The sequence below is a fragment of the Crocuta crocuta genome, unplaced genomic scaffold (assembly GCF_008692635.1).
Source record: "Crocuta crocuta isolate KB4526 unplaced genomic scaffold, BGI_CrCroc_1.0 scaffold139, whole genome shotgun sequence".
In the NCBI taxonomy this organism is placed as follows: Eukaryota; Metazoa; Chordata; class Mammalia; order Carnivora; family Hyaenidae; genus Crocuta; species Crocuta crocuta.
In genome coordinates this window covers 6,403,955-6,420,794 of record NW_027533258.1, presented here as the reverse complement: position 1 = coordinate 6,420,794, position 16,840 = coordinate 6,403,955, and the positions used below count along the sequence as shown (strand labels likewise).

General features: G+C 46.7%; 1 protein-coding gene across 1 annotated transcript in view; it reads left to right on the top strand.

Moving 5' to 3' along the window:
- The window catches only part of MAP2K4 (mitogen-activated protein kinase kinase 4), a 123,531-nt gene that overhangs the window by 51,290 nt on the left and 55,401 nt on the right, over positions 1-16,840 (top strand). The window contains exon 4 of the mRNA XM_077746718.1: positions 2,048-2,222. Coding sequence (XP_077602844.1) covers positions 2,048-2,222 — 175 coding nt within the window. The remainder of the gene's footprint in view (positions 1-2,047; positions 2,223-16,840) is intronic.

Here is a 16,840-nt window from a genome sequence, read left to right as displayed (position 1 = left end):
AGTGCTATATAACACAGTGTATTCATGAGAATGCCATCCTTTGCCACATTCTCTTGGCTGGAATCAAGTTGTAGGTCCCGTCCACACTCAGAGAGAGGAGCTTACACATCATGGAGATCACCTTTGAGCCTGTCTGCCATGTCCTGTAAATTAGTGAATAATTTAAAAAATGTCAGTTCCAACTTACCTGTAATTTTAACTGTTTTTCAGCTACTCTCAGCGGTTGGCCAGTGCCCTATGTTCACCAGTGATTACACAGTGACCAGAGAACAATCATCATCACAAACATTACAAACGAGCCTTTTTTTTCTTTCTTCCTGTTTTAAAAAATGTTTATTGGTTTATTTTGAGAGAGAGGGAGAGTGCGTGCATGCAGGGGAGGGGCAGAGAGAGGGAGGAGAGAGAGACTCCTAAGCAGGCTCTGCACTGTCAGCACAGAACCCGATTTGGGGCTCAAGTCTCGCAAACTGTGAGATCATGACCTGAGCTGAAATCAGGAGTTGGATGCTTAACCGACTGAGCCCCCCGGGCGCCCCACAAATGACCGTTCTTTATGTTAGGATATTTCTACCTCGTGAAAAAGATTACTAAGACAATTTGCCGCTAGGTTCGGTCGGTGAAAATATGTTGTAAACAAGAAAAGAATTTGCGTGAGTAAAAGCTGGTGGTATGACTTACTATGGTCTGGGAATCTGGCGCTGGGAATGGGGATTCGCTAAATGGCTATTTAGACAAGTGTATTAGTCTTTGAACTAAGGCCTTGAAGCGTGCTAATTATGAATACTGGTATATCTGGTAATTCTGGGAAAGTGATCTTTAAAATTCTGAATATTTTGAGAAACTTAAAAGTAGCTACAGAAATCAGTTCTAGTAACCTGAGGAAACATTTCTGAATTTTGGAAGAGGTAAAAGAAATAACCAAGCATGTCAACTTTTCTTGCTTGTATTACCAGATTAGATTTTAAAGAGAGTCTGGCCATTTTATTGAAATTGAAAAAAATGTCAGTGATATTGAAGAATCTTTTTCTTGCATGTTGTACTCCCTGGCCTGATACAGTTCATTCCTGTATTGGTGTTTGTGGGGGGGGGGGAATGCGGGGAGAAAGAGACACAAATGAGGAGGTTTTACGTTTTTCATTTTGGATTTGTTTTTTTACAAAGCACGGTTACAAGTTCGTGTTTTGATCTCCAGGTTGGAATTTTGGAGGTGGTTTTTTAATTTCATGTGATCTGTAACGAGTGAGCCCTTTGGTCCATGAATCATTCGTTTTTACCTCATTGCTGTATCTGGTGAACAAAGGGGGTTCAAGTTTGAACTGTGCATGACAGTTTTTCTCTTAGTGCCTGCTGGCTATTCATTTAATTAATCCACTACCTCAACATGGTGTAAACAGGAACAAGGCTCATGGTAAGGGGCTGGTTCCCAAACTCTGCTAGAATCACCTGGGTATCTTTAAAAATACTGGGTTATTTTGGACCCCTGCCCCTGGATGCTCTGATTTAATTGCTATGAGGTGGTAACCTGGGTATCCGGATTTTAAGAATCTCGCCAGGAATTTCTAATGTTCACCAGAGTCTGGGAGCAATTGTGCCACGGGTTGAGAGCCTGGAGTAATTAATGTCGGGTAAGGTTGGATGAGAACTTTCTGGAATCGAGGTCCGTAGCTCCTGGGAGCCTGCATTTGACAATGGAGTTTTGCAAAGGTTTGAGAAAGATCTCATATGTGGAAATGAAAACGGGTCTATAGAATTACTTCCTTCAGTCAATAGAACCTTGGTTTTCTGAATCCTGTGAAAGCTATGATCATTGACTCCCTAAATCTAGGCCTTCCTTAATGAATTCAGTGTGTAAAAAAAGGAAGATGGTGCAGAACAAACAAAACAAAAACAAAGCAAAAAAAAAAAAAACCCTCTGAAAACCTGGAGGTCAGACTGTGTTAGCGACCTAAGAGAGAAATGTTCCCGCGCGTTCGTCAGCGCTAGCTGTCAGAAAAAAAGTCAAAACCTATTTAAAATGTGGAAAAATTGCTTCCCGATATTTTAACAGAGAGAGACTGAGAACACACAGCATCGAGTCGTCGGGGAAACTGAAGATCTCCCCTGAGCAGCACTGGGATTTCACCGCGGAGGACTTGAAAGACCTCGGAGAGATTGGACGAGGAGCATACGGTTCTGTCAACAAAATGGTCCACAAACCAAGTGGGCAAATAATGGCAGTTAAAGTAGGTGATGCCCCTCCTTCTTTTTTGGTGCTTTCGGCCATTCGGTGCAGTTTCTTGGTGCGGTAACACCGCTGTTGTCCTGTTCTCACTTTTGCGCGGTGCATACGGGTGTTTGTAAAACCGTTTCTCCGGACCCCTCGGGGGTGTGTTTTGTGCAGAGGCCGTCTGGCCGGTGGCAGGTTTTCCTCCGCTCCAGAAACGCCGACGGTGTGAAACGCACACGTTCGCTGCACTCGTTGGCGCGACGCGCTAACGTGTTTTAAACTCCAGGCCCTTCCGCTGCCCAGGTGAGTTGAGGCTGGGCGGCCGCACCCCTGGGGGCAGGGCAGCGCTGCACCGAGCCAGGCGGGGAGCCGGAAGAAGAGGCAGCGCACTGGGTTGGGCAAGGTGCGGGGCTAGGGCTAACAGCAGTCTTACTGAGGGTTTCCTGGAAACCACACACATGCTGTTGCCACTAACCTCAACCTTACTCGGCCCTGACCGGCTCGGCTTCTGTTTGTTTATTCCATCTCCACCCAGTACTGCCCTGTTCCCCCGGCTTGAGAGCTGTGCGTGAAAGGCATACCTTGTGATAACGCTGTCCCATTCTGTCCTTCCTGTGAGCGTCATGCCGCCTGATACGGTCATTTGAAGGACACACCAGAACGGCCCGGGACGGACACGGGCCCCGTCGACGGTACTTGGCAGGCTGACGTTGGCACCTGCTACGAACTGATGGCGTCCGTCCGACTCCCGTGGGCCCATGTAGTTGTCACGTGTCCGTTTGTCTGTCCAGCCGTCTAACAGATATTTGCTGTGTTTAAGATATTACGGGAAAATGGACAGCGTTGGGGGTGGCGGTTTAAAGAGGCACACGGGGACCCGAGTTACAATTCTTACAGGAGCCAGCCAGTGCCTCAGTGTACACAACTGAGAACTGGTTTGCGGACAGTCTCCGCTAATCATCTTCCTGTGGAATCCTGTCTGGAGAGCTTGTCAACGCGGCTTGATAGACGAGGGGCCTCCGTGTTGTAATCACTTTTTGGGAGTGGATTTGTATCCCATTAATAGAAAATGCTCTCTGGGTTGAAGTTTATCGTGAGCAAAACGTTACTCACACTGTTTTTGCCTCCTCCACTGTCCTGCATTTCCCTTTGTCAGGTCATATAAAACTAATGAGAAATTCGTGATGGGGAACATTTTATGATTCTCTTATGGGTTCTTAACCTCGTTTTTGGTCATTGTTCTTTGGCATTGTGACGATCAACCTTTTTCTTAGGATGTTGCGTACGTATACATATACATATGTACGTATACATATAACCTGTAGACTTCTGAAGACGCATAGGCCTAAGACCTCTGCTTTGGATTATCTGTTGAAATAAACTGGTGTTCTTCTTGGAACGTGAAACGATTTCTCCATATTTATTTTGTGCCGCTGCAGTGGAAGTGGGAAGTCACTTTACTGAGATTTTTCTGGATGAGTGTCGCACTGCTCTTCTGTGCTGTCTGTGCATGATGTCCGCTTTTACTTGGCTAGGTCTTAAGGGAGAACTCTCCTGTATAACCAAAGTTCTAAACTTTCTTCCAGTAACTAGGGAAAGAACTTTTAAGTAATTATGTCCTGTGTTTCTCAGCCTGTGCTCCATGTGTTTTACCATGTTGACCAACATCATACTCTGTTTTCGTAATCCAGATAGACTTCGGCCGTGGTCAGTAGGTTTTCAAAGTAAGTAAAGAAGGTACTTCATTGTGATTTGAAAAAAGTTTTTCTTAATTTGAGAACATTTGAAACTGTGTAATGCTTACTCAAGTTTTGAAGGCATTTAAGAGTGAAAAGAGGAAGTTGTTGTCTGCTGTTTGTAATTTGACCTTACTTTGAGAGCCCCTCAGGCCTTTAAAAATCCCAGCTCTTAAGAAATACTTTGAAGTGGTTGTGGGACCTACAGAATTCTTTTTTTTAAAATATTTAAAAATATTTATTTTTGAGAGAGAGAGAGAGAGAGAAACAGAGTGTACGTGGGGGAGGGGCAGAAGGAGAGGGAGACAGAATCTGAAGCAGGTGCCAGGCTCTGAGCTGTCAGCACAGAGCCCGACGCGGGGCTCGAACCCACGAAGCCTGAGATCATGACCTGAGCCGGAGTCGGACACTTCACCAGCTGAGCCACCCAGGCGCCCCGTGTTTATGACCTTGAATTCTTGACCAAGCGTGTTCATTGAGCATGGGGAGAGAAATAATATGACGTTGTCATTCCACCTGTCACTGGGGCCTGCCATTGGATTCCATGAGTCATAGGATATCGGGAGAGGGTTTTTTCATTAATATACATTAAAATTTGATACCAAGTTGCTGACTGATGTATGCCTTCCACTGCAGTTTTTAAATGTGTGTCTTGTTGGTCTCTCTGAAAAAGCCTAGCCTTTCATCACACCCGAGAGAGTGTATTCCTTTATCACGTAGACACACAGACCAGCTGCACAAGGGCAAACGCACAGGCAGTGTGTGATTGAGAAGCTGGATTTGACTTTTCTGCATGTAGACAGCGTGATTACTAAGCACCCTCTGTTTCGCCTTGAGATGGGGCTACAGAAATTTAAAAGAGTGGGAGACAGTGGTTCACACTCCTTTGAGTTTTCTGTGATTGTTGGTAAGATGAGAAATGCGCCAATACTAGTGTTTTCCTATGCGCTGGGGAATACGGAAGGGTTACCTTAGTAGACACTAAGCTTATGTTGGAAATAAATTATCCTTAAGATCTATTTGCAGTTCTGTACAGAAGTGGACTGTGTATTAGCCTGATTTTATTATTATTCTTTCTCATTTTTAGGTTTTTTTTTTAAATTATTTTAAGCCCATTGTGGGGTTTGAACTCACGACCCCAAGATCAAGGGTCACATGTTCTCCCAACTGAGCCAACCAGATGCTCCCCTCACTTTTAGTTTTGAGGGAGCCCTTCCCAAGTTTATTTGGACACGTATAAGAAATGTCTGGAAAGATGACTAAGTTGTCAGAAACAGTTATTTCCAAGATGTAATATAAAAATCAGTTAAGATACAGTAAATTAGGTTCAGCGAGGTAGTGTACAGCATATGTAAGAGTTGTACATACAACAGTTTCTCTCTTTTTTTGAGGGGAGGGCACATGTGTGGGGCCAGGGGCTCAGAGAGGGTGGGAGAGAGATTCCCAAGCAGCCTCCATGCTGGGCGTGAGGCTCGATCTCATGACAGTGAGATCATGACCTGAGCCGAAATCAAGACTTCGACGCTTATCCAACTGAGCCACCCAGGCGCCCCAACAGTTTCTTGACCTTTGGCCTGAGGCCACTTCCTCAAGCTGCCCGTGAGGTTCGGCATTAGGACCTAAGATGTGGAAAGTCTTGACCCTTCAGTTTTAACTGCGCGCTCCTGGGAAACGGGCCTTCCCATTCTGTGACGGGCAGTGACCCGGCTGCTTCGTCTTGTTGCCTGAATGACTGAGGCACGGGGCCGCCCAGGGCAGAGCCGTTATTGCCGGCAGGTCTTCTGCCTCCGACTCTGGTTGGCTACTTCAGGCTTCAGTCAGCATCTTCCGCAAATAACATTTTTTTAACCCCCCAGTTCGCATGCTGATGGAATTACCGCTGAATGACAAAAACTAGACACGCACAGACCCCATCCTCTAAAAGTCACGTGAGTGGTTAGCTCCCTGCCAGGGTTAATTGTAATGGGGGACGGCCCAGCATGCAGATCAAGCATTTGAGGAAGGCATCGGCATCGGGATTAGGTTTCTGGGCCACAGTTAGAGAAGCTCAGGTCTGGGAGAAACACCCAGCAGAGGCAGGGCCCAGATGATCCACTTCAGCGTGCCCGAGCAAACCCAGGGACCCAGGGCTGAAGCGCTGGAAGGAGTTCAGGCCCGTGGGCTGGAATGGAGCGGTCTGACGGCCTCTGTCTGTCTGTAGACGTGTAGGCAGGGGGAGTAGGGGAGAGCGCAGATGAGAGGGAATATACGGGAAAGGGACAGATGCCCCTGCAGATGGAGGGCAGTGGCGGTGTTTGTTAGAGGCTTGACCGTTGAGCGGAGCTGGCCTCTCCTGAGAGGATGAAGCCGCTGGCGGGCAGGTCGCCGGGGATGGGAACGAGTCCTGTGAAGGTTGTCCTGGTTGACACTATGATGGGCATTCAGCCTTCACCCTGAGAAGTCATCTGTGCTGCTCAGAAGGGCGCACTGGCTGTCCGAGATTAGGTGCTTAGGCCAGACTGAGTTAGCACCGTGACCGTGGGCCGAAGGGTTTCAGGGTTTCCCCTTTCTTGGGGATGGGCCTGACTTGTCTTGTTCTTTCAACCCCCAGGGTTTTTCTCTACTCTTCCGAGTCTACTGGCACGTCCCTTTCAGTCTTCCTGAGCCATCCTAGGCTGGTAGACTGGTCTCGATTCCTGCTTCTCTTTGGTATTTGGATCTCACCTTCAGTGTCCTTGATCTATAGTTGAGACCTAGGTTAACGCTCACGCCTGCTGGGAAGGACCGGAGCCCACCCCCACCCCCGGCTGACCCTGTGAGTGGCGCACAGCTCTGTCCTTGCCCGAGCAGCGTGGGGTTGTGTCTGCTCAGTACATAGGCCTCCCCGATGCAGACAGCGCTATAAATATGGTACTGCGAGTACCTTGCCGTTTCTACCAGAAGTTTCGTTACTGAACAATTGCGCTGGGAAGTGTGAGGCTCGCTGGAGGAGATTTATTGTGGTCCTGAAACCTTGATCTTGCACACTGTTCTGAAAGCGCCAGAATGATGCTGACGGGAGCAGCCTTAGATTTGCAGAGCTCCTTCTGGACGGGGCAGGGTGCTTTGTTAGGCCACCCTGCTGCGTGTTGGAAGGCCACAGTGCTAGCGTTTGATTTTCCGGAGCACATTTGGGGTGCAGAAGTCATGGCTGTCTGGTTTTGAATTGAGACCGCATTCCAGCGCCTTCCACCCTTCTTTGATCGGCAAGTCATGTGGCCTAATTAAGCCATCTGTGGCTGCTGGAGCCGTGTTACCGGGTGCCCCTAACGACGCTTGGCAGTGGTGGTGTTGTAGATGAAAAGTGCTCACGGGTGGGCAGATCCGAAGGCTCTGGCCGGGCTTGGTTTTGACCTCCCCTGTGTAGCAGGGCCTGGAACCCCTCACACAGACACGTTTCTTTTGCTTCCAGTGGTTTTCCTCCATGGGTTCTTTCTGGTGATCGAAGCGTATGTAGATCCTGTCAATAATAGAGACAAAAAAGCACCATTCTGGGGGATGTAAGGGTTAGGAGGTGGGAGGCTGGTGCCTGCCCGTGCTGGGAGGAAGCTCTGGGGACCTGAGCTCCGAGGAAACATTTGGAATCTGTATCTCTGCCTCTGTCGCAGTTCAGAGAAGAACCTGTTGTCACCCCTCACTCTGAGTGAGGACCACGTGACCCCACATCTGATACGCCTGCTGCACGTTTTCTGTCCTTTCTGTTGTTTTTGCCATACGGTCTTGCCCCCGACATTGGTCGTACGTCCGATTTCCACTTCGGTGTGGTGGGCACGGAAGCAATGACCTGCCCCTGAGGATCTTCCTGCCCTTGCAAAAGTGTGAGCGTTACGATTGTGCCCTTTCTATGTGGATGATGTCATTAGCAAAGAGGAAGCCGATGATCGGGCCACGTCCAGCTCCTCCCCTTAACCTTGCCCTCAGGGCAGCTCTGCCCGTGACGTAATAAGTCCTCCGAGTCTGTTTGGAGCTCATCTCCCCAGTTGCCTGGTGATGAATCACAGAGGCTGTGCACAAGGAATAATTGGGCCTCCGTCTCCTCAGCGAGGAGACTAGGAGGTACTGCTGTTAATTAATGAATTGGATTAAGATACAATTGAGAGTTCATTAAATTGATTCTCAAGGCTTGGGTGATTTGGCAGTTAAGAAGAGGTATTCTGCCTGCCTGCCTTAGGAAAAATGGATTTTCCCAATTTAAAACGATTGGTTTAACAGGCACTCGTTATTTGTTGCTCTTTGACATGAAAACAAGCTTTGCATCTGTGATCAGCGTTCTTAATACTTGGCTTGTTAAAATTTTGTTTCATTTAAAAAATTTTTTAATGTTTATTTATTCTTGAGAGAGAGAGAGACAAAGCACAAGCTGGGGAGGGGCAGAGAGAGAGGGAGACACAGAATCCGAAGCAGGTTCCAGGCTCCGAGCTGTCAGCACAGAGCCTGATGCCCGGCTTGAACTCAGAAACTGTGAGATCACGACCTGAGCCAAAGTTGGACGATTAGCCAACTGAGCCGCCCAGGCACCCCCATACTAGGCTTTTTAAACTTGCTCTGACTAATGTTGCAATCTGCCCTGACCCCATCAGTGATGGCATAGCAAGATAGAGACAGAGGGCATTTTTGTATGTGATCTATTCAGAAGATTCTAGTAGCCAAGGATGAAGTTGTGTAGCAGAGATGAGCCTTGCTGCAGTTGTGGTACATGGAATGGTTGTTTTGAACTTCGGAAAATAAAAATGCAGCCCAGAGGAAGGGAATAGTAGCACACTCATGTGCTGCCGTGGTGTCTGGGGTTTTCCACCTTTGTATGGGAACTGAATTCTGGGCATTTCTGCTGCAAAAGCAGCGTGTTTGTACAGATCACAATGTGAGGGTTCACTGGGGCACGTGGGGATCTGAGAGCGACCCTCTCTCCTGTCGCCCACACCACTGATTTAGGTTGGTGACTGTTTCGGCTCCCCCTTCATATTTTATCCACAGACACTAATCCCAGGAGGAGGGTTCTTTACAAGGAGCCCTTAATGAACGGAGTGCACTTAAGGCGTAGCGGTATTGGTGTTTGAAGATTCCAGGAACGGGACACGTTGTCAGAATATCACAGCTATATCAAGGTGATGCTTGTCCTTTTCCTCCTGGATTTTATTTAAAAAATTTTTTAATGTTTTATTCATTTTTGAGAAACAAACCGTGACTGTGAGCGGGGGAGGAGCAGAGAGAGAGAGGGAGACGCAGAATCTGAAGTAGGCTCCAGGCTCTGAGCTGTCAGCACAGAGCCCAACGCGGGGCTCGAACCCGCGAACTGCGAGGTCATGACCTCGGCTGAAGTCTGATGTTTCATTGACTGAGCCTTCCAGGCGCCCATGATGTCAGATTGTCTTAATCAACACCCAGACCATCTTCGAAGCCATCCACTCATTTCTCGAAGTGATTGAGCCCATCTCCTTGTGAAGTCTCATTGTATCTGTGCCCTAATTTCTCACTGGGGAGCTCACTTCTCTTACACTTTTAAATACTCTTACTTTATTCCAAACTTAACTCTAGGTAGTTGGAGATGAACACGTGCAGCAGAGGTCTGAGTCACTGACCTTACTCCTAATGACCTTGTACTGCCCTTGGGACCCTCAGCTCAGCCCTATAAAAACCTGCCAAGAATTTGTTGTGTGAGAATTTGGGAGACCTTATCTGCTGGGGACTAGCGGCCATGCCTTTCCACATTAATTACCCCGTTTCTTCTGTTTCCCCTCATCTCCTTCCCCGTATATTTTCTCCATTTCAAAACAAAAACAAGAAAAGAGTATCAGTTAGCATCGGTAGATGTTTGGTAAGTTTATTTGACTGTGTTGCTCGTTTCAAGTCTGTCTTTCTAAAAGTTCGTTCCTGGACTCAGTTCTCCATTCCTGATGGGGTTGCAGGTGACTTGTGTCTTTGTGGTCTGGAGTGACCTGGTCCCAGGAACTACCATCTGTCACACACGCTGGGGAGCTGCTGTTTTTAATGTTTTTTTATTTATTTCTAGGAGAGAGAGAGAGAGAGACAGCGTGAGCAGGGGAGGGTCAGAGAGAGAGGGAGTCACAGACTGAAACAGGCTCCAGGCTCCGAGCTGGCAGTCAGCACAGAGCCCGACGCGGGGCTCGAACCCACGAACCGCGAGATCATGACCTGAGCGAAAGTTGGACGCTTAACCGACTAAGCCACCCAGGCGCCCCTGCCGTTTTTAATCAAGAGCAGATATGACCTGCCATCAGTCTCGCTTTATTCGGAGTCTTTCGAGAATATGATGAGCTGTTTTCCCCTCCTCTGAGCAGGAATGGGATCAGGTGACCCAGAGGGCCTCCCCCGCCACGCACACGTACTGTCCAGGAGATGCAGTTAGTCCTCTCGTCTGTAGCCTTGTCTTGTAGCTACAAGAAAACCCACTCGGTGGTGAAGAGCCCACTTCACCAGGACACAGGCAGACGCAGACTGGGTCGTCTCGAGGCAAGCCTCACCGCGGTGCCCAGTGGCGTGTGTCTGTCTGTCTACAAACTGAGAGACCTGAGAACTCTGACGTGGAGCTGGAAGGGCTCGCTCCGAGTCAGAGTGAGCGAGAGCATCCCTGCGCCCGGGCAGCATGCTCCTCGACCTGCTTCTGGGGGCCTGCCCTGGGGGCCTTTCTGTGTCACTTCCTCTGCGTTTGTCCCTCAGCCTTCGTGTCGCCAGCCTTCCCCTCGTCTCCTTTACCACAGTTGAGCCGTGCATCCCGTCACAGAGACTGGGCCACCGTCACACCCTCCCCTTCACCCCTTCTCCTTGTGCCTTCTGACCCCTGAAAATAAATGTGGGAAAGGAAGAGAAACAACGGCAATGACACCATTACGGTCCTCATATCTCTAAGGGGTGAAAGCACTNAACTGAGCCCCCCAGGCGCCCCGGGTGAAAGCACTTTCTGTGGGAGTGTTTCCCTCCATCTTCTTTGCCTCTCTGCCCTCCCCATCCCCCACCACTTCAGTGTTTTAATAGTTCCCACAACTGTTATAACAACCGGTCTGAATCTACTGGAAAGTTCTTCCTCCTTACTGCTGTTGGTTTTATCCCTAGCCATTCATTCCTGATGGGGGGGGGTTGGGCTGGCAGGGCTTGGAGTCAACGTGTGAGAATCGGGTCCGTACAAAGGTCCCGGGGTCTGTAGAGGCCTTCTGGAACTACGCCACATTGAAATAGCTGTTTGCTATTGGTAAAGGAGTATTTATGCCTTGAATTTAAGTGGTCACACATTCAGGCATTCCAAATGAAGGCCACATATAAGCCGTCAACATTTAAATTTACTGATGACTTTCAGATGCCACGTTGCACAGGAAGAATGAAGGTGACCTTTTGGCAGCTTCTAGATATTTCTGTCTATGTTGGTTGGCACTATCCTCAGCGTGGACGCTGCTGTGTTTTAGGCATGAGCTAGAAGAAGGCGGGAGGGTAATTTCTAACTGGATTTTTAGCTCGTCCTATGGAAGCTGTGAACAGCTCTGTCGCTGCTCCCGCCAGCCGCATGAGCTGGATTGACGGTTTTAGGAACCTGAGGCTCTGTGGACTCTTTTTAGCTGGATAAGAACCACATACAACACTAACAGTAATAAAATGGAGAACTGGGCGTTCAAGGCATCCCCTTTCCGGGTCACCGACAGACTTTTCTCTGGAGTCACCGTGGCATTGCCGCTCTGTAGCTACGTGCTGTTTTTATTGGCCTTTGCCTGCTTTTGTTTGAGTGTAAAACAACCTTGAATACACATTTAGACGGCAGTTTTAAAAATATTTTATTAGGGGCGCCTGGGTGGCTCAGTCGGTTAAGTGTCCGACTTCGGCTCAGGTCATGGTCTTGTGGTTTGTGGGTTCGAACCCCACGATGGACTCTGTGCTGACAGCTCAGAGCCTGGAGCCTGCTTCCGATTCTGTGTCTCCCTCTCTCTCTGCCCCTCCCCTGCTTGCTCTCTGTCTCTGTCTCTCAAAAAAAAGAAACATGAAAAAATATTTTTAAAATATTAAAAAAATTTTTTTTAGCTTTAAGTATATAAATTTCTTCAACTGTGGAAGATGGTTTTTTTCATGTAGCGTAGTCTTTCTTGTTTGGGTGTTAAGTGTCTTCTCTACATTTGGTTCCAAATAAGGTAAAACTTGTAATAATTTGAAAATACTTCATTATTGGAAAAGCAATATGGCTTGCTTTTTCAAAAAGTACAGTTTAATTTGTCCTGAGAGCGTGTCATGACTTAAGCCAGGTTAAGGAAATAGTGACAAGAAAGAGAGCTCAATAATGGAGAGGTGCATGATTTTAATGAATTCTGATATTTGGTTGAAAATGAAACTTTTTATTTTTTAAAATATTTTTATTTATTTCTAGGAGAGAGAGAGACAGCGTGAGCAGGGGAGGGTCAGAGAGAGAGGGAGACACAGACTCTGAAACAGGCTCCAAGCTCTGAGCTGGCAGTCAGCACAGAGCCTGACGCGGGGCTTGAACACATGATCCGTGAGATCATGACCTAAGCAAAAGTTGGACGCTTAACCGACTAAGCCACCCAGGCGCCCCTGAAACTTTTTAAATATACTTGAGATCCTCGAGATGATTTTCTTAAATGTTTTGTGGTTTGGTTTTTTTGTTTGTTTTGTTTTAATTTTTTAAATATTTTATTTGTGAGAGAGAGAGAGAGAGAGCAGGGGAGGGTCAGAGAGAAAGGGAGACACAGAATCTGAAACAGGCTCCAGGCTGTCAGCTCCAGCTGTCAACACAGAGCCTGATGTGGGGCTCGAACCCACAAACCGTGAGATCATGACCTGAGCTGAAGTCGGACACTTAACCGACTGAGCCACCCAGGTGCCCCTGTTTTGTGGTTTTGTGTGAACTTTTCACCCCTATTTTTTATGAGTGGGGCAAAAACGTTTTCTGAACTCAAGTAAACTCCAGTCTTATCGAACTCTTTTTTTTAAGGCTTATTTATTATGAGAGAGAGAGAGCGCACACATGAGCAGAGGAATGACAGAGAGAGAGGGAGAGAGAGAATCCCAAGCAGGCTCTGTGCTGTTAGCGCAGAGCCCAACATGGGGCTCAAACCCACGAACCACGAGAGCATAAGCTGAGCCAAAATCAAGAGTGGGACATTCAACCAGCTGAGCCACCCAAACATCCCAGTCTTGTCTATCTTTTAAATTTATGGCATAAATGAAAATTTTCTGTGATTCAAGACATCTGTCAATACATTTGATTTCTGAACATTCTAACTAGGGGAGATTTTTATGTATAAATTGGCAACACCCTTGTACTTTTATTTTACATCCCCCTCCATTAAGAAAGGGTTTTTTCCCCCTCTTCACTTGGAAGATCTAATTGCCTTTATGAAACAGTCCATGAAGTGCATCCCATGTGGTGATGAGAGGGGAGCTCCCAGGGGCAGTTGCCTGAAGGGAAGGGGGTTTGCTCATGTCTTCTGTTTTCGTGACTGTTCTCCCTAAGTATCTGAGGATCTTGGCTGTACTTGTTTGCAGTGGTAGAAATCTTACCCATACACATTGTTTTGTTCTATCAGAAAAGCTGTCTTGGGCGGGACTCTTCTCATTAAGTATTCTCTCCTTGATTATTGTTAATCATTGTTAAGTATTCTCCACCTTGAACATTTATTGAATTATTGAGTTAAACTAAGTAATTTGAAGCGACCGCTGTTGCAGGTGTGTGCTTTGGTTAATCTCCATTTCTGAGTCCTATAGGCCTTGGAATGAGCTTATTTTATGCAGTATTCTCGCATAACAGACGGTGCAATATAATCCTGAAACTTACGTATATTTAAGAGTTAGCTCTGCTTACTCAGTCCCTAACAATCCCGATGCGGTGCCAGCAGCTACGACCACTGCCTGCCCCTTGGACCAGAGGGTCAGGGAGCACGAACAGGTGTCCATCCACTGACGGCATCCAGGAATGGACTCCCTCTCCTGGTAGGCCAGCAGGCCACGCAGCAGCCCCGTGGTCTCTTGTACCAGTGGTAACATTAAAGAACAGTCTTCAGATGAATAGATTTTACTGCCGCGATGATGAGCTCGAACGTTAGAGCTGGGCCAGGATGCTCTCCATCCCGGTTCATGGGAATCCTGTCCAGTCTGATGCTGGGGTTCTGTGCGGCCTCCTGTCCACGTGGGAGCGTGCATCCTTGCCTTAGCTACAGTGCTAGTTTTAGAGATTGGCCCTCAAGAGCCAGTTAGGGTCACCAGGGTGGCTCAGTCGGTTAAGCAACTTCTGCTCAGGTCATGATCTCACAGTGTGTGTTCGAGCCTCACGTCGGGCTCTGTGCTGACAGCTCAGGGCCTGGAGCCTGTTTCAGATTCTGTCTCCCTCTCTCTCTGCCCCTCCTTGGCTTGCACTCTGTGTCTCTCCCTCTCTGTAAAAAATAAATAAGCATTAAAAAAAAAAAAAGAGTCAGTGATAGTAACTCTTGAGGTTTTGGCTGTAATGTGATTTCTGGTAGTCGAAATGCAAACATTTGTACAAATGGAAACTTAGAAAACCGTATAACCAGCTCAGGGAAAGAACCTAGGAAAGAGGGCATCTTTTACAATAATGTCTTGTGAGTGTGAGTGTGCTTATACTCGCCCATATATCCATACAGGCAGAAAGAGAGAAGAGTTTTTAAACTTTTAATAGGGAGAATCCTTTAGTTGATGGAACTCTCCCCCAGAGTATCGTTTCCTTTTTCTTCCCCATTTGTCTCTGATTACCAGCTCTTTGTCTTTTAAATATTAAAAAAAATTGCCTTCCCAAATGAATATTTTCACAACTATCCTTTTAAAGTTATTTTTTTTAAGTAATCGCTACGCCCAACATGGGGCTTGAATTCACAACCCTGAGATCAAGAGCCGCACGCTCCTCCAACTGAGCCAGCCAGCCGCCTAAAGTTATTTTTTGTTTTTTAAAAAAACAGGAATAAAATGTGATTAAAATGTTTGCTAGAATTATCCATGCCGTGGTTTCAGACTACTAACAAATTACGTCTCTGGGCTATTTTGACTTTTTACAAATATACTTTGTGAGCAAACATTGTCGTGATGTTGATTTAAAAAAAATTATTGATCCCCAAACTATGATCATCTACCCAGTTTTCTATAAAATATAGAAATGAGAGAAAGAAGGAAATTTTTCTTAATTTTACAAATATCAGTCTTATTTTGCCATTATTTTTCATTCTTCTTATTTACTTATTTCTTGTTTATCTAGCCAGTTGACATCCAGTGTTAAAGTTTTAGCCAGTTGACATCCAGTGTGAAAGTTTTAAATAAATCAGTATTTATAAGATGGATAGGAGTCAGTAAAGTTTATATGGTATCAAGTCGTATAGGTAGCAGGTTATAAATTTTAACCAGTACAATGAAATTTGTTTGTATTACGGAATAAATGGAATGTCTCATGTCGTGAGGAGAGAGGAACAGAAAAGACCCTGGTTCTATGCCTTCTACAACTGCTTATTGTCATGTTACATGGAATACGTCTTTTGTATCTCTCTGTGCCTCTGGCTTCTCTTCTGTAAAATGGGCTCAACGATTTAATTGGCTGCCTTCATCCCTTTCAAGAACATTGAGGACAGATACCTTGAAGTCTCTGGAAGAGAAAATGCCACCTTGTGTATTTTTTGATAGACTAACTTGCCTTGTAAGTATGGACGGTACATTGTACAGAGTGGGCGTGGCGTGACCTTGTGAACGTCTTCATGAGAAGAAAGTTGTTTGCATGCCTCAATGTTATTCATGTTTTATGCTTTCTGAACTTGATTCTTTCCTGTCTCGCTGGTGCAGTGGGAACTGTCCCTCTGAGTGTCTCCCAGTACGGTGCCATTCTGTGGGGGGCGGGGAGGGGGTCTGTTTTCCAGGCAGTCTTTTAGAATTGGGCAGAGAAGTCCGTACAGGTGGGTTAGGGATATGCCCCAGGCCGGCTGTGTACAGAGAAGAGGGCCTCGTCAGCTTAGGGACAGACAAAAAACCCTCTGGTTTTTCATTCTTAGACTTTTCTTCCATACGCTGTTACTACCCTACATTCTGACTCCTGGGGTGGAGAGTCAGGGAGAACTTTTTGTTCTTTTTTTTCTCCCCCCAATGTTTGTTTATTTCTGAGAGATGTGGAGAGCGCACGAGGGGACAAGGGTCAGAGAGAGAGGGAGACACAGAATCCGAAACAGGCTCCAGGCTCCGAGCTGTCAGCACAGAGCCCGACGCGGGGCTCGAACTCACAAACCGTGAGATCATGACCTGAGCCAAAGTCGGATGCTTAACCAACTGAGCCACCCAGGCACCCCCAGACCTTTTGTTCTTAATGTACAGAAAGTGGCAAAGGGGGACGGTTGCAGTCTAGGATTTGGGGGCCAGGGACTGAGTCTCTGAGCTGCCCCTGCACTGACTCCCATTTTGGGACACCTTTCCCAGCTCTAAGGAATGGGGATGCGAGGCTTCCGGGTGCCAGGGAGTGAAGAGTGTTTCTTACATGGAATGCCTAGAATCCACACAGTTCTGAAATGGGGAATAAAGGTGTCTGTGCAGCTCACGATTATTCACACGGGAACTGCTTGAAGCCTAGCTCATTGCGGTTTTCTTTATATTTGCATGCGAGGGTTAATTGTCACTGCCTAGAAGCTTTGTTACATAACTTCCAACGTCATCAGTGGATGCTTGTGGTTAAAAAACCTCGTGTCTTTTAAAGAAATCCCTAAGTGCTATTTTGCTTAAAAAATAAATAAATGAAATGAAATCTCCTGAGTGCTATTTTGTTTCTCTGTGATAAAGATTTTCTTGTAAAGTTTAAGGAAAATGATAATTTTCTATGTCTGGTTAGCATTTATGACGTTTGCTTAGAAATTTTCAGTCTTGTGGTTGCGGTTGTTCTCAG